Below are 17,927 nucleotides of genomic sequence, written 5' to 3'. Positions count from 1 at the left end.
TTAATTCATTAGTCAATGAAAAAAAATAAAAAATAAACTAGTTAAAACAATCGTCAACAATTGAAATAATCAATTAATTGTTGAAGTCATCTGTCAAATATGAGTATTTGCTGTTTTTCTCTGTTTTATATCATTATAAATGAAGGGTCCCAAAAGTAGATCATGGGTCATTCTTGCTTCTTCCTTATGTGAGGGCTGTCTCCCTCTCTGTTTCTTAAATCTTCATCATTGGAAGGTAAATAGGAGCTTGATAGTGATTGGTCAATCTAATATGCACTTTTTTTACAGGCCATTTTAGTAAAAGTTAGACATGATTACATTAGTGTGGTCTTCCTCTAATGTTAAACGAGTTTAATATGTGTAGAGAGGTGAGTTATACTGCCCTGTCCAGCCTGTAACAATTTTCCCTTCTCCAACATCTTTAGTCAAAATTTAGCTCAGCATGTGTTTGCATCGTCAGCATGATTAAACAACTGACTTAGTTATGTTTACATGCAGGGTTAATGGAATAATGTTAAACCAGCAGAAATTAACATAATACAATACCGGTAGCCCTCCGTCTGACGGCCTCTCATCTTTTTTACTCTCCATCAAGATCGAACACGCGTCAGCTACAAGCTCAGGGATGATGTGGCAGTTGTGCGACTCAACGATCCAAAACCCAAGATGTGTGTGTGTGTGTGTGTGTGTGTGTGTGTGTGTGTGTGTGTGTGTGTGTGTGTGTGTGTGTGTGTGTGTGTGTGTGTGTCTATCTGTGTAGGTGTGTTTATGGAAGCGAGTAAGAGACAGTACATACATGTCAGAGAGAAAGAGAGAGAGATTATGTTTGTGACAGTCTTGACTTCCTGTCTCAGTCTCTCGCTGACAGGTGTGACGTGATTAATCAGAGCGCGTGCATTTGTGTGTGTGTGTGTTCAGGTATACGCAGGTGAACAAACTGTTGTGCCTGATGCAGTCTGGGCTGGTGGAGGTGATGGGGGAGATCTGGTCCAACCAAAATCACCACAAATAGCAAAGAAATGATCCCAGTGACACAGCGGGTCAAGCTGTGACTGCGGCCTGAAGCAGGCGGCACTCAGAGACGGCCTGAAACGGTTCACACACACTCATAATAATCAGTTAATCATTTAATGTGTTGAAAGCACTGTCACCATCTTGTGTTAGAGACTGCTGAGTTACACTGGAGTGTATTAAGGTCAGGAGCCTCACTTGGTAGGGGATATCAGCTCACAATATCTGCAACTTGCTTGTTGCACGTGTAATAATACGCGCGTGTGTGTGTGTGTGTGTGTGTGTGTGTGTGTGTGTGTGTGTGTGTGTGTGTGTGTGTGTGTGTGTGTGTAGCGTTGGACATGATGCTGACAGGAGGGAACATCCGGACAGATAAAACCAAGAAGATGGGTCTAGTGCACCAGCTTGTGGACCCTCTGGGAATCTTCTGCGCGTTCTCCATCGCTGTACTACACTGCTGTAATCCTTCTGCGATGTGCTCCTCCAGGCGAGGGTGAAAGGGAATTAAACTCTGTGCTTGTTTACTCCAGGTTCTGGTATACTGACGTCTGCAGAGGAGAGGACTGTCGAATACCTCGAGGAAGTTTAAATCATATGTTTGAAGGTTTTATTCCACAGCTATATTCAAAACACATTTGATATCCCGAGAACAGATAAGCAGGAAACGCAAAAGCAAGAGCGAATACTGGAGAGCATAAATTCATCTTTAATAACACAAAAACCCCCGAGACCCAGTGGCGAGAAGAAAGTACATGTACTCAAGTACTGTGCTTTAAGTGCAATTATTTGTACATAATTGGAGTATTTCGATTGTCTGCTTTTTTCTACTTCCACTACGATTCAAGTACACAGTGTTCTCTGTGGTTTGGGTACTGATCTAATTTTTTTTATTGCCGTGTCCATTCAGGTCAACCAGACACTATCTAATCTAATAATGCAATTTATAATAATCAGTCACTGTTAGCATGTTTTGCAGCTAGTCTAACTTTTGATATTTTAAGTACATTTGACTAATTGTGCTACTGTGTTTTTATTTTATAAGAAATTGATTTCAGGACTTTTGCTTGTACTGGAGTATTTTACATTGTTGTATTGGTACTTTCACATATGTGAAGGATCTGAGTACCTCTTCCACCCACTGCTTCCCTGCAGCATCACCTTTTCACGATTTGTAGGATTGCTAGCTAAACCAAGGTGAAGTAATACGTTGGATCCCTGTTACTGTAAAAGACACACAAAAAGACATTGTTCACCAGGCTGTTTAAGACAAACATTTTATTCCCTCGTAAAAACCAAACAAAATTGTATTTGTACCTTGAATCAGATGTATATCTCTATACTTAAGATGTTTACTTATACTTGTATTGAGAGTGGACCTGTCTGTCCTTTGTAATTTGTCCTCTACGTCTGCTGACAGTGTTGTGGCTGCTACTCCGCACGGCTTAATTGCTTGTCGCACTGCTCATGTCTCTGATGGCAAACTGATCTTGGATACTGTTCTATTTGATCATTTTCTTTCAATGCAATAACTGTGGTACTGTATCCGGCCGTGTCTGCAATAAACCTCTGTTATGACTCAACCACCAGGGAAAACAAAAGAGCATAACCTGAGTTCCAGAGGTCATTATGTTTCTATTTATTTTGCGTTCTCTTTTTTTTTTTTTCATTTCTTCATCGCTCTTCTCACAGCGGACTTGCAGTTCCATGATCTCAGAGAGTACATCAATTTCACGGTGGAGTAGACCAGGAGGAGTAAAGTGTGTGTGGGGGAGCAGGAGAATCTTGGCATCAGGAGCAGCCTTTGACGTGGCTGCAGTCTATCAAATTTTGGGAATATCATGAAATTTTATTATTTCTTTCTTTCAGACATTATGACACAACAGCAGCTGGCAACAAGATAATCAGAAGAACTAATGAACAAGTTTACTTTGACATTCACACCATATAAATTGCATTTTCAGTTGTTTGGCTAACTTGGATGCTCTTACTTCTTGACGTAACCCTCACTGTGGCTGAGGCTGCAGTCATATCACATTACTGTCATCAGTGCCAGCATGAAGAAGTATAGGCTGGATTTATGTGTAGTGTTCAGAGAGCAGGCCAATTTAATTTGGATAGCTGAAGGGAAAACTTTTATTCCAGTAACTGCTGAACACCATTTCTTAGTCGCATTTTTGTTGCTGTCCAAATATAGAAATGAAAGTTTTGCCTGTATAATCAGCCACAATAGATTCAAACTATAAGACATGTTCTCATTTTGTACCTATTTCAATTATTTGGGGTAGGATTTGGAGGTATTTATATAACGTAGCGGAATGATAAATGTAGGGCTGCAACTAAAAATTATTTTCGTTATCGATTTATCACCCAATTCTTGTTTTGATTAATCATTTGGTCTTTGAAATTTAAGTTAACAGTGAAAAATGCCTGTTGCCTCAACTAAATTTAGAAAGTGAACTTCAAAAGGCAGATGTTCCTTTTGTAATTTATTATTGGTTTATTATTAATAGCTGTTTTAATATCTGATGCAACATAATCCTTCAAGAGTAATGGTGTCGTCTCTGATAATACTTTCTTGTGCTTTACTTTCAAGCAGCCATCAGTGTGTTTTTTTCTCTAGTGGTGTGTAATAGGGACGTAAACAAATGGCTACGTGGACATATTACTTAGTGGAATTTCATTTATTATTATTCAAGGCTAAATCAAGCATATCTGAACACGTGATCTGAGGTACATTTTGAGAACTCTATTTCTGAGCAACACATCTGTATATCTGACTACAGACAGAAGGACATCTCGTGTTACCCTTACAGGGAATGTTAATAGAAAATATCACTGTCCCAAAGTACAAAATGGCCTTCATACAGAATAGAGTAAGCGATTGTTCAGTGAATCAATGATCAGCACCAGAAACTTACTTAGTTTATTGGCTGCCTCAGATTTTCTCTTTTTTTTTTTCATTCAGCTTTAAACAACTAGCTCTTTCTTATATCCTAATAATTGTTATGTATGCCAATTACAGGCCACTGACGCTCAATGCACAGATGAAGAGGACTGTGCAAGAGACTCAGGTAGGGAACAGGTTCAGTGTTACGTCTGAGTGGTTACGTGTCCTACTGGTCAACAATAGAGGCTGTAGATCCCAATAAACCCCTCTATATTTTAAGTGGAATGAAGGCATGTATCAGATCCTCCCCGTATCAGAGTTTATGTGGGATCACAGCATGAAGGCCACACAAATCCACGTAGTGCTTAAAACCTTTAGCTGTCTCGAAGCATGACGATGTATTGTGGTTGATTATCTGCCCCGAATACGAATTGAAACAGTATCATGTAGCTCTCTGTCGTAGCCATTTGTTAGTAAACTAATCCGTCTGTGATTCAGACTGGAAATATGGAGTCAAGCTGTCAGAGACTGGTGAGAGCCAGTCAAGTGTCAGTTCTATCATTTGACCACAGGGTGGCACGGTTTCCTTCAGCAAAGTCTCAGCTTCAGTCAGTGGGGCTCAGCAGCCCGGTTGGTCACAGTGGAAGGCACATTCAGCATGGCTCAGGAGCCAACAGGCACATTATCAGGACAGTACATGTGTATGTGTGTGTGTGTGTGTGTGTGTGTGTGTGTGTATGTGTGTGTGTGTGTGTGTGTTAGATCTTGGGCCTCCAGCCCTGTATGAACTGTGTGATCTTGGTGACATGGAGTCGGCTCAGGTGGAAGTCTTGTGACAGGATGTCCTCGGTCAGCTGCACCAGGAGGCTGCCGTCGATTCGCTCCCTCTGGAACACTCCCACCGCCGCCTCTGACAGTCCGATGAACCGCAGGCAGGCCGACACCTCCTCCAATGACAGCACGGACAGGTCAGCGGGAGGCCTCCAGGTGGGGTCGGGGGACGGGGACAGCCCTTCAGTGACCCCTGCGGACGTCCCACCGCCCTCTGCCCCTCTGGAGGAATCTGTCGTGGGATTGGCGGTGGGCTCGGGTGAGGGGCAAGGGGACTGGCGGTTGAAGGGGTTCAACGCCCCGAAGGGAGCAAATCGACTCTGCGGAGGTGGCGGCCTCAGTCGAGGTCCGGAGGAGGTGAAGGAATCCACCCATGGCTCGGCCCAGGTTGCCTGTGCTGGCTGAGGATTGGCTGTGTTGTCTGCGGAGATGGCAGAGACCGGCTCGGGACTGGCTGGGCTAGGGGCCGGGCAGTCCGCCCAGGAACACGGGTAACAGTAGAGGGAAGCATCTGGAGAGGGCGAGCAGCTGGGACAAAGCATGATAAAGTGACGTTAGCTTCTGGTATCAGTCAGCATGACTCATATACGTTATATCGGGTATAGTTTAAGGTTCCCATATCAACAAGTCAGTTCCTGGTATGCATTTATTTTGTGATTTGCAGGTCAAAAGTAATCTTGACCTGTATGTTAAAACTGGGCTCAACTTGGTTGAGAAGCTTTTTTAATATTTGTTATAAATGATTATTTCAACAGTGTTTAAATTACAATATTTCAATGCCAAGCGGGTCCTAACTACATCTTGAAACAGAATCATATTTGTGTTCAAGTCATATGTGGTTTAGTGGTCAATTAGACATCTAACAAATGTTTAAATTTCACAAATTCAAGGATAGTTGATCAAATAATCCCACCACAAGGCCCCTTAGGGAGCTACTGGGGAGCTTTCGATCACATCACTTGACCGTCAGCAAAAGGCATCCGAATCTCCAACCAAACTGTCGGCGGTCTGGTTGCACTCTGGGTAATGTAGGCGGCAGGTTTTTGACAAGCAAGAAGCAAATGTGGTACAAATAGAACGATATCTCTGGTCCAGCTTGAGTCCGGCGATGTTATAAAAGTGTTCGGTGGAGAACTCGCTTCAGTGACACAACTCTCACGTGAGGGTGCTTTATGTAGCTATCAATTTATTATAGCCTAAGTCATGTGTTAACCTGGGATCCAATGGTAGCCTCTATCTAACAACACTCGTAATTCTATTTCTCAAGAGGAAGATGCGATTTGTCTTTGTTAACTTCCATATATCATATCAGGCATCACAGATGAGATTTGGGGAGATTTGATTAGGTGGTTACATTAGCTTAAATTGAGCTGGTAGGACATCAACCGCGTAAAGTAAAATGTGTCCAGGCCCAAAAAAAGGCTGACAATCCTCATGGTAATTATACAGATAATTCCACATAATATAATAATAATGATTCATGTATAAACTAAACATTACCTGTCCTGAAGTCCAGAGGAGTAGAAGGAGAGGTTGGGTCTCGGGGAGGTGGAGGTTTTGGGGAAGCGAGGGGGGACGGGAGGGCTGGGGACCGGACTGGAGATAGACCCTCCTTTAGAGCAGCGAGGGGGAACCGGAGGGGCGATCAAGTAGCGACACTCCTCTCTCACCTACACACAAACACACACACACACACACACACACACAGAAAAATGAGAGCTACGGCAGCAAAAAAAGTTAACTCCTAAAACTTGACTTCTCAAGAGGCTTATTGGGTGTGTGTGTGTGTGTGTGTGTGTGTGTGTGTGTGTGTGTGTGTGTGTGTGTGTGTGCTGGCTTGTCCCAATGTTCTGCTTGGTAAATGTCAAACTTGATGACCTTTACACCTCAAACAAACTCCCTCACACACAGTAGCAAGCTCTTCACAAACACACACACACACACACACACACACACACACACACACACAAACTGTGTCTTGGCAAGCTAAATAGCAGGGGATCAAGAATGCTGTGTGTGACAGGGTATAATCCAGCTGCATTGCAGACATCAACACCCACGCACTCTCTGTAGCTGCCATCACTTTAAAAGAAAAAGTGAATTAAACAGAACAAAGCGTGATAATTCCCCCCTTACAAACACAGACGCCATAAACACTATACATAACATCTTATAGAGGAACATGAGAAGCATGAAACAATATATGAGTTGAGAAAGATGTTAAGAATGAGTTTTTTCAGTGCACAAAACAACCCTGAACTTACATGTTAAGAAAAGTACAAGAGTAGTAATCTGACAAAGAAGTTTGGAAATCGATTTGCTCCTTACTGATGTACCACAGTAATGTTACGACCACATATTGTTTAGGAAAACCTGTACAGTTCTAAATCCTTAATGTCTGGTTCCAACAGTGCATAATGGAAAAAAAATATTTACAGGAATGCATTTTACTTTTCCAGGTATTTTCAAATTTAACATTTGTGCTACTTTACTCAGTTTCACAGACTTGAAAAATGAAATATCTTGAATATCTGTTGGACTTATTTGTGATACCAAAAGCAAACATAATACACAACAAAATATGTTTCCTTCAAAACATAAATAACAATGTAGTTTTGTTGTATGGGAACGTACATTTTTAGGAGACAAGGCTGCAAGATACCATCTTGGTTTCTGGGAAATTGTGAAGAGCATTTTTTCACTTTTTCTGACATTTATATGAAGAAGAATCAACAAATTTAAAAAAATTGTGACCTTAAACTCCTCATGTTCCTAATATAAATGCAGAATAAGTTGCACTGCTTCACTTGAACAAATGTGAGACAAGCTGGCAATAGCAGCAACAGCCAACATGGCTGAGCAGAAAAAAACATATAGTGTCACCTACAGAAGCTAAATCTTAATTTCACTGAAGACAAAAAAAAAAGACACAATCTTTTGTTTTCTGTTTTAATCATCAGAAATGGTTAGACTGTTGCTTTGGGGCCATCTTTTATTGTGAAATCAATATTAATTTGGTCATTCTTAAGACCAAAGACTCCATCAGTATTTCCGCCACGGGACAGAAACAGCTCTGTGCTATTTATTGAACTTCTGTATTCCAGCATACAGCACACATGTATTTGCCTTCTTGGTGATATGTATTCATGAACTGTGAGCATGCGAACTCTTCCTTTCCAGGAAGTCAGTGTGTGTTTGTGTGTGAATGTGGCCGGTGAGGTTTAAAAGCTGTAATGTATGAATAATTCAAACCAGGCATCCTGACTTTTAACAACCGGATGCTGCTGTGGACAGATAAGAGGGAGACAGAAGGTTCGAAAAGAAGGACAGGAGGTGAAGACTGAAACTCACAGCTTCTGATTTTGGAGGTACGGGCGGCGGGGTGGACACTCTTGTCACCACGGTACCAAGAGAACCATCCAATGAGGAAGACGAATGAAAGGAGATGAGGTTCGGCTCCTTCCCCAAGCCCTCTGCGTTCTGATTGGTCCAGAGTTCCTCGTAAGGGATCTCCTCACTGGTCCTCATTTCAGCCTCAGTCCACTCAGGAGTCACATACTCCCGCTCCTCACCTGGTCCCTCCCCAAGCCGCTCTCCAAGAGAGTCCCTGCAGCGCTGTGATAGGCTGTCCGAAACCCCACCCCCATACCCGCACATGGAGAGGCGCTGCAGTGCCGGCGCCAAGGAGTCCTGACCCGACACACACATGCGAGAGCGCCGCGGGCTCACGCACTCCTCTGTCATACACTCCAGCTCCGGCCGGGTTTCTCTGACAGCCCGAGAGTAGGCATCTGGGTCGAACGCGTGTCGCAACAGGAGGCTCTCCAGCGCTGCCGCGTGGACGGAGGCCTCGGCCACGTTGAACCGGGGCATGCAGCGCAGCAGCAGGAAGTGGGAAGGGGAGACTTCCTGTCGACGGAGCACCATGCAGAGCACCACCGTCTTGCTGACGATGTTGAGCAGCTTGTAGCGGTGGCCCTCTCGGACCGCATGGCGGTCGTAGGGGTTCCGTGGCGGTCTTGAAGGCACGGACACATTGACGGGGAGGCGAACCCTCTCGATGATGCTGCGTACCGTGTGCTCCCCACCCAGCATGCCTTGCTCCAGAGGGGAGCGCGTGCAAAAGCGTCCACGGCAGCCAAAGGGCAGGCTGACACTCTGATTCGTGCGATGGTTCATGCAGACCAGGCATGGAGTTTTACCTGAGGGGGTAGAGACAGAGAGGTGGATTAGCCAGGGGTCAGAGAGTACCTGAATACAGAGTAAAGGTATGGTCTCATTAGTCTTATGTTCAATGATATTCCTCCGCACTCAGCCCAGAAAATAGACGTTCTGATGTAGTCTGTAGTTTAGTAGTGTGATGTAGAGAGCACGGTGACGAAAAACAATGATTTACTTGATTTCCAAATACATTGCATCACTGCTTCTATTGGCCGACCGCGCAAAGCTGCACGGTTAAAGCTGAAAAAGCTGCGGGTCTGACGGAACCGAAACAGGAAATGCATGCTTACACGACAATGAGAGACGGAGTGAATACTGGTGGGATGGGAGTGTAATGTGAGCACGACATACGGAAATAGAGTTTTAATCTTTGAACTGAACCAACCGGCGTCAAAACAAAATCACCCATATCACTTTTATCACAGGAATAAACTTCTCATCACACAGTATGTCACCCCATGAATCATAGTACTCAACAGTTTGGCCTTACGTACTTCGAGGAGTCTTCCCTAGGCGTCTCAAGAGTGCGCTCAGTCCCGTCTTTTCCTTAGAGGGCGTGGCACAGAGAAGCTCCGCCTTCCCCATGAGTGACAGCTCATCTCCAGCCTGCAGAGTGAAGCTGTAGGGCTCACTATCCTCACTGAACTCCCCTGACACCACCTGCAGCACACACATGTATGGACGTGTGAACATGACCTTGCATGACGGAAACTTGAAGTATGACATTCTCGTGTTCCTCAAACCTTGACACTAAAAGTGATCGTCTCCATGACAAAGACCCGGTCAGGGAAGACTCCAGCGACTTCCTCCACACTGGAAAAATACTGGACCGGATCCCTGACGTCCCGGTCTTCATCCAACAACTTGAACTTTCCTACAGAGAGGATGGAAGCGGGACAAGGGAACGAGATGAGAAAGGTGGAGGAGGTGTACAAAGATGAACGGAGGAAGAGGAAGTAGGTTGGAAAAGGAAGTTGAGGAAAGTGAAGAATATGGTGAGGGAGGCCAGAGGAAAGAGGAAGATGAAGAAAGGAGGGGAAATGAGAAGGAAGGAATGAAGAAGGGCAAGGAAAGAGGAGAGAAGAGGGGAGGAAAGGGAGGAAAAAGGAGAGGTGAAAAGTTGTTTTTGTTCCGTTTCTCGTTTCTCTTTATGACCCCCTACAGTCTACTTCAGACACATCCGCAGGAGACACTGTTTGGACGGGAAGAATACAAAGACACCTCCGTGACCTATGACCTGGCACCAGCTCTCGGCCAATCGACAGCCGACGGGGTTGGCATGGCAACCAATAAAGGACCCCCATTCTCACGCAGAGCAGAGACCCATCACCATGGAGACACTCGCACATACACTCACATATACTTTGACCCGTTCTTTCCCGAGCTCATCCCCTCCTCTGTCCGTAAACCTTCCCCACTCATCCAGTAACTGTGTTTGTGTTCTTTAAGTTGTACCAAAGAACCTTTTCAGGAATTCACAATAGCCTCCAAATCATCCTTGTTTGAATCACATTATCCTTTCTCCTTATTTACCAGTTTATCGGAGGGCATTTAACTACTGCAACCCTCGAAGGATTCTCCTTTTTCTCACAGAATCAACGTGTTTGTGTGAGTGTGAAGGAAAAGAGACATGAGAAAGTTTTCTTTTTTTGTCCGAGAGGCAGAGCGGAATACCAAACTCCCCCATCCTCCTCGCCAGCACCTCCCCCCTTTGCTCTCCCTCTCTTTCTCCTCCACCCCCCATCACCCTCCAATTCAAACAGAGCCCCCAGGATGAGGAGCTTCCACCCACCGAACAATACCAGCAAGTGCTACTTTTCAACACAACAAACCACCACCCTTCCCAAAAAAAAAAAAAAGGCCGAAGTGGAGTTTAAAATGAAACAGATGTACCACTACACCAAACAAAACTACAGTTCCACCCTGGAAACTCTTAGAAGTATAAGAGGATTACTGTCACAACATATTAACGAGCTATAACTCTGTGAGAAAAATGTCCCTCCAAGAAATCAAAACAGAATCACTCCGAGGCTTTTAAATCCCTACACATGAGGCTTTGCCCACCAGTTCCACATTACAAGGGTGTCTGTGGCGCCACTTGCTTCCCTGAAACCCATTCATTCAGCTTCTCTGTCCTCTCCCCTTCAGTCATCCGTGCCTCTCTCACTGATGGATGGAGGAGGATACAGACAGAGAGAGAGCGAGAGAGAGAGGATGAGAAGGAGGGGGCATCCTGTTGTCTGTCCTCAAGGGGAAACCTATATTGCTCTCCTCCTAAGCTTATTTAGACTTCCTGTATGAAGTCATCACACAGACATTAGCTCATCACTGGCGATGGCCTCTGGTTCAAAAACAACTCACCTGTCATATTTAAAGAGACACAAAGGTAGTGCTGAAAGTATGCATGAATATAAAATGACTTTTCCTTGGCTGCTGGAATGCATTGTTAAAATGTTGGCTTGATCCAGCAACAGAAACAATGTAAAGTCATGCCAGAAAACTAAAAAAAAATAAAATTGAATGTCAAACGACAACCAATCTTGCAGGAATTTTGGCCAGATTTTGGAATTGCTTTGGGGCGACTCATTCAGGGTTAAAATCCATCTTAATCCGTACAGAGTCTGCCCAGCTTTACGAGGAACAGATCTAGAGTTTGAGACATAAAAAGAGGCTATCAAAAGTTCAGCTATTCCCAAAGTGCTTTACCTTGGCACTTCTTGTGATGTGGCGGGAAGACAAAAACATTGTGTTATTACTTAAAGTCGCAGTGAGTACTACTCAGCCTGCAAGTGAAAACTGCTATTTAATATCACTATATTAGGGTCGACCAACTATTTAGCAAAATTTCTAACCCAATCTTTAATTTAACATTTACACCTTTGATGAGGAAGCCTAAATGTCCGTATGTTCTTATAATTGCAGCCTACTTATAACATTGAATCTAATGTGAAAGGCTAGCGTGCATTCTGTTTGTTTTACTGATGATGGGAAAAAAAACACGAAAGACGTGCACAAAACGATGTTGTGATTCATCAAATGTAAATCACTTTGAAATGGCTGGGTTTCCTATTTATGATAACATAATTTGATGCAGAGATGGCAGTAAAAGTGACCAGCATTTGCACACAAATTCGCTCTTCTCATGATAAGGCCTTTAGTGAATAGTGACGGGATGGTTTGGCATATTTAAAAGAAAAGGTCTCCCAGTAAAAAAAAGTGGGAATCACTACTCTCAGAGCTCTTCAAAACTGTAAAAAATAATAACCATGGTGCTAATGAATGACACTGTTGAGTTGCATTATGGGAAATGTAGGATTCAGGGTTTTTTTTAATCTTGACCCATACCAGATCATAGTCCATCACAGCATCTGCTTCTTCATTTTTGGCCATCCTATTTTATTATGTCTCTTATTATGTGCCTCTATTAATGTTAAAGCATAACTATACAATACTACAATAATCAACACTAATGTAATACTACATTACTGGAATACCCCATTGAGAAGAAAACCCTGGGAACACTACTTGCCCATTGTTATGCTAAGTCAGCCCTTATTGCACATAAAGTGCTTCTGCTATAATGAAACCAAGACGGCTCTTGTTTACTCAGTACATCTTTGATCCTTTGATATATGTTGGCCTAAAAGCTGTTTACTTCTTGCTGCTGACTGCTAATATTGCCAATATTGGCGCTCACACGCTTCCGATGTCAAATGCTGGAACGTCTACAATGTCAATGATCTCAACACCCCCCCACACACACACACACACCCCCACCCCTCCTCCCACCCAAGTGTTCTTTCATTCTTCCGAAAAGGAGCCTGAGAGGCGGCAGCACTGTGAAGTGACATCAGCACTCGGTCGGTGGAGGAAACAATGAAGAGGAGGCATTAGGATCCAGTTACACAGCGAATAATGTGACCGGTAGGACAGTCGGAACTATGGGACTGTGTGGATTGAGCGCCAGTGAGGTCATACTGACTAGACTCATTCAGCAGGAAGACGACAGGTCAATGGAGAGGAGGACACGGGGAAGGTCACGTCTACAGCGGCTGCTTGGATGTGTGAATGTGGGTTTTGGGTCTAGATGTATTGCAGAGAAGTTATTCCTCCTTTAGTTCAACCTTAAGGAACTTTCAGGTTGTTAAAATCCTCTTTTCTTGTGCATCGTTTCATACACATATGTGTCTTTAGAGCATGGTGACCAACCCTGCTATTCATAACAAAGAGACATTTTTCTCCCACATAAATAGAGCAAGTGAAAAAAAGAAGTTGGCCTTGTGACAAAAATGTTTGTGACATTTATTTCCTCCTCAGAGGAAATGGACAATTTCCGGAGAAATATTTTTAGGTTACGGATGACATTTTGACATCTTAACTATTAAGACGTTTTTTATGGCGACCTCTAGCTCACCCGGTAAGAGTGTGGGCTCCCGGTAGAGTCCTTGGCACCGGTGCCCCGAGCGTCTTCGCCACAAGTCAAAATGCAGTGTGTGTGTGTGTGTGTGTGTGTGTGTGTGTGTGTGTGTGTGTGTGTGTGTGTGTGCGTGTGCGTGTGTGTTTGTGCACGCTCACCCTGGTACTGCAGAGGGATGTCTATCTTGGGTCCGATAACGTAGTGTCCCTCCTCTAAGCTGTGGGCGGTCACTGTGGTCCACTGACGACAGGAGTGTAACAGCACCACATCCTCCTCCGACAGACCCTCCACACATTCACCTGGGACGCACACACACACACACACACACACACATTGACACACAGAAACGGAATAGGATCAACAAATAGTCTGAGGGCTGGTGAAACAACAGGTTTTTTTATTTTCTTATTTCTATATTGTCACGCTGAGTAGCTCAGTGATGGAAAACACTAAACCACTCCTCCCACACACATGCATTCAGGATTCGATGTCCATAATTACCACTATCAGTGACGGTTCACCACCCCTAACCTACTCATCAGGATCCCACTATGCAACTGGCAACCCACTATTACACAGCCCCCTCACACACATACACAAACACACACACACACCTACACACACACACACACACACACACACACACACACACACACAGCTCTCCAGCTTTCACTAGAGCCATCATGTAGCACAACAGCATTGATTTCCGCTGATAGCACAGTGGTACAATTCAATCGCATCACACACACACAGCTCCCTCTCACAGACTCACACACAGATCCCATGGATGCACATTTTTTTGTTCTTGCTGCTGTACCGAAATCTTGTAATCTAACAACCACGATGATGGACGGCTGAATGCAGACACAGGACACACGAGGAGATGATAGGTCAAAGGTTTTCTGCATGTTAAACGGTCACTTCGCCCCAAATCGCAAAAGTGCACCTTTTCGCTCAGACTTCACCTTCCGCCCCAAGAGCAATGGAGGTGTAACAACAGTAATGCCTTTTTCCATAAACAACATGGTTGCTCTGGGTGACTAACATACACACATTTAAAATGAATATAGCTGGAAAAGTGTGACAGTATGATTTCCCTAATGTAGGACGGCGTGGATTGTGCAATAACAATGGTTATTCACAGGGTTTTAGTCTTCTGATGCATCACATTAGATACTTAAGGCGAAAGGCAAATTATATTCAATAATTGGGGGTGTGCTGCATCTCTGTCAAAAGAGAGTTTTCTTTTTTTTTTGTGGTCGGATGTATGCCTGCATGAAGGGAGTACCCTTGCCTTTTAAAGTCAGGGATAATGTAAGAGACACGTCTGGATTAAGAAGATAGTAGTCGATTTGAAAAACAGATATTCAAACATTCACAACAATTCATCAAAATGATTCTACTTCATTCGGTGCATATTATTGATTAATTCAAGGGGATGTATTTCAGAATGGAAAAGGAGGGAAATAATAAAGAGAGAGGACACCAGACAACAGAGAGAGAGGCAGGCAAACAATCGGGCAAGGAAAGTGTAAAACCTGTTTTTTTTATTTCATGAATTAAGGTGATTTAGTCCTTGTAGACATTTCAGTGTCCCACATTTCTGACAGAGTCTGAGACAATTTGACACTAAGAGTGCTGATAGGTCTACCATTTCTTGTGTAAGATCGGCATCTTTCCTTTTTAGTTTGATTAGTGCACATTCTGGGGATTTCGGAGTGGTACTGAGCGTGGATTTAATGTATTGGCTACATATTGCGACAGTCCAGAAGTCTGAAATCCACATTGGGCCAATTCCCAAATCAACAGTGAGGTGAATCATCCTGCGTAATCCAGACTCTGTAAGTGAAAGTGGCAATACCACATGGTCAAAATATAAAATAAAAAAAATAGTCCCATCTTTAACAGTAGACTACAAAACTATTACAAGCACGAAATGCTGACATCATGCCCTGTTGTAAATAACTAACCACCATCTGTGTTGGCTGGTTGTGCAAACAAGCAGCTAGGCATCTGTGGAGTAACTACAGTGCAGTTAATAACCACCTACGGGTGCTCTCTCTCTCTCTCTCTCTCTCTCTCTCTCTGTCTCTCTCTCTCTCTTTATATACAATGCACGCGCGTAAGGAAGTAAGGTGCGTGATTTTCGGGGAGCCATGGATTGGGTGCGCGCTTTTGTCGACGAAGGAAAGTTGGAGGTTTTCCTCCTCGTCGCTGCTCGTTAGTATTCACCACAGTCACCGACAGATTACATCATTTACATATGAAAAGAATTGAGCAGCACTTCAGCAGCACAACAGACACTTTGTGGCTTTCCAGGCTTCGCTGGACTGGAACAACTTTGGCCATGATGACACCCATCGACCGCTCCCAAAGTAAAGACACCAAATGTGGCGAAGCAGAGAATCATGTTCGCGGCTAAAAACATGCAACAGAATAATAGAAAAGTGAACACAAATGTGACTCAATGGCGCCCTTGTGAAAGTCAGTGGGTTGGTGTGAACCAGAAAAGTCGGTGTGCGAGAACAAAAATGCTGCAGCTGCGTCAAGGTAGTGACATTTAAATAATAACGGAAATAGAGCGGCGTTAGTTTCAAAATAAGAGCACAAAATGTGCCCACACAGCTGGGCCAGTCAGTAAACCGTGTCAATATATTCAATACTTTGTGCCCCAAAAAAGTGTAGTGGCTTCCAAAAAGTTTTGTCAAACTAGATCAATAATGTCCAACAATGTTGCACGTTGAACAAAAACACAAACGATTGATTGAGAAGGCCCATAAAAAAATTTGCTTTGGAAGCAATGCAATGTCTAAATCCATAAAGACTCCATCTAGAGTCTAATTTGAGTCTTTCTGTATTTCACAGCAAGACTCATTTGAGTAAAAACTTAATTTGACTCATTAGCTATTTTAATTCAAACCAAATGTGAGCCACATCTTTATTGAGTCCATCAGCAAAAAAAAAAAGAAAAAAAAGTGACGCTAAAATAGCAAAACCCATCCAAGATCTAAAACTCACTCTAAAACTCTAAAACATCTTTGATGAAAGTGACTCTGCAGGAACTAATTAATTAATCTAATAAATAGATTAAGTATATTACTGGCTCATAACAACAGAATGTCTCTAATCTCTGTTCATTTATTATATAAAACATCACCAGCCTCACATCTCGATAATACTGTGTGCAGTTTACTCAAGACATCTTTCAGGAATTCTGGGTGGTTGGAGTATCAATTTATCAGCCATTAACTAGTAACGATGTCAAAGTTGGTTAACGACATTTAGTTAATGAGACACCATCTACAAGCATACGTTTAGAAAGTCATGTAACACCGATTTGTCAAATTTTCCTTTAAAAACACAACGCATTTTAATTGGATTAAAATTCCTGCTTTAAACTTGGTTACCCTCTAAGTTACTGATAACTTGTAAAATAATAATATAATCTATATTTTATATATTTGTTTTTAATTCATCTCTAAAAGCTTTTTTTCCTTATTAACAAAGGTAAAGTATATATTTTTGAAAGGTTTTGACCGGAAGTGGTATTTTTTTCTTGTCAAACTTGACACCGTCGAGATTATTCAGTAAATTGCTCCACTTGTTCTTACATCCCCAGCGTCGTTACACTCATAAAATAACACTTGAAAGAGACTTCCCCCGATGGAAGTTTGAGTTTACCCTCTTTTCCTGACCGGAAAACTATATTTAGCGTTATTTATCATCATTACTGTCATAGTTACTTTTAAAAGTCCTGGGCTATGAAACGACGGTGGAGCGTTAGACTTGTTGTCATCAGAAAACAACAGCAGCAAAAGTTTTCAGCGGTCGTGCAGCAGCTCGAGGCCCCTGGTGACGGCCGTCTCTTACCGTGCGCCAGGCGGACCAGAGTGGGCAGACGGAACTTGCTGACCACCGCGTCCAGCGGCAGCGCCAACGGGCTCCAAGTGATCTCCGACAGGCTCGCCGACAGCTTCTCCATCCTCCCGGGTCATCACGCTACCGGAGATAATGGTGGTGATGATGATGATGATGATGATGATGATGGGGAAGATAATGGTGGTGGTGGCGATGACGATGAGGTGAAGGAGGGTGATGGTGGTGGTATAATGGCAAAGAGTTTCGCCATGTTCGAATGTAGGAAAAGACGGAGCGCAGTCACAGCACGAGCGGTGGGAGGGAGCGCGAGCCCTCTCTCTTTCTCCCTGTCTGTCTGTCAGCGTGTGTCCAGCGCTACCCCCCCCCCACCCCACACACACACACACACACACACACACACTGGAAAACTGCATAGCAGAGTCAGTCAAAGTTTGATTTTTATTAAGCGTGCCATTATAATTGGAGATCATATATCAAGCGACGACGTCAAGAAGCTTCCTTTCTATTTTTCCCAAGTTTACTGTTTGATAAGCTGCCCGTTATCTTCACGTTTTCCTCATCAATTATTGCACCACTATGTCCACATCTGATCCGGTGCGTGGGTGGTAAGTGATAGATGCAGGGACTTTCTTTCTAGGCATGATTGCTCAACATTTTCCTGGCCTGTGGGCTCATTTTAAG

At 43.5% G+C, this 17,927-nt stretch overlaps 1 protein-coding gene and 1 long non-coding RNA gene across 2 annotated transcripts; one reads left to right on the top strand and one right to left on the bottom strand.

The window, feature by feature from the left end:
- The first annotated feature begins 593 nt into the window (after positions 1–593).
- Positions 594–2,159, top strand: LOC137870942 (uncharacterized). Its single transcript, XR_011102763.1, has 3 exons — positions 594–668; positions 919–1,094; positions 1,345–2,159. It is a non-coding gene; the product is annotated as an uncharacterized lncRNA (long non-coding RNA).
- A 32-nt stretch (positions 2,160–2,191) lies between these two features.
- On the bottom strand, positions 2,192–17,533 carry gareml (GRB2 associated, regulator of MAPK1-like). The gene is made up of 7 exons (XM_068708445.1): positions 17,238–17,533; positions 13,526–13,666; positions 9,694–9,824; positions 9,445–9,610; positions 8,081–8,931; positions 6,230–6,399; positions 2,192–5,257 (listed from the first exon to the last, which is right to left on the bottom strand). Exons 1-7 carry the CDS (start codon positions 17,347–17,349, stop codon positions 4,657–4,659), a joined length of 2,172 nt encoding a protein of 723 aa, XP_068564546.1. The 5' UTR covers positions 17,350–17,533; the 3' UTR covers positions 2,192–4,656.
- Positions 17,534–17,927: the final 394 nt, after the last annotated feature.

This window comes from Cebidichthys violaceus, unplaced genomic scaffold, assembly GCF_023349555.1.
Source record: "Cebidichthys violaceus isolate CVI_PGR_0920_01 unplaced genomic scaffold, fCebVio1.0.p SCAF_14, whole genome shotgun sequence".
Lineage (NCBI taxonomy): Eukaryota > Metazoa > Chordata > Actinopteri > Perciformes > Stichaeidae > Cebidichthys > Cebidichthys violaceus.
Note: the sequence above shows the minus strand (reverse complement) of the source record. Positions and strands in the feature narration are given on the sequence as shown.

Bases quoted from the DNA above. Each gene is read 5' to 3' on its own strand.
- gareml (XM_068708445.1), bottom strand. From the start codon at position 17,349: ATGGAGAAGCTGTCGGCGAGCCTGTCGGAGATCACTTGGAGCCCGTTG. The intron at 13,667-17,237 runs GTAAGAGACGGC...TGTGCGTCCCAG, and splicing joins TCTGGTCCGCCTGGCGCACG to GTGAATGTGTGGAGGGTCTG. The intron at 9,611-9,693 runs GTTTGAGGAACA...TGTGTGCTGCAG, and splicing joins CGATCACTTTTAGTGTCAAG to GTGGTGTCAGGGGAGTTCAG.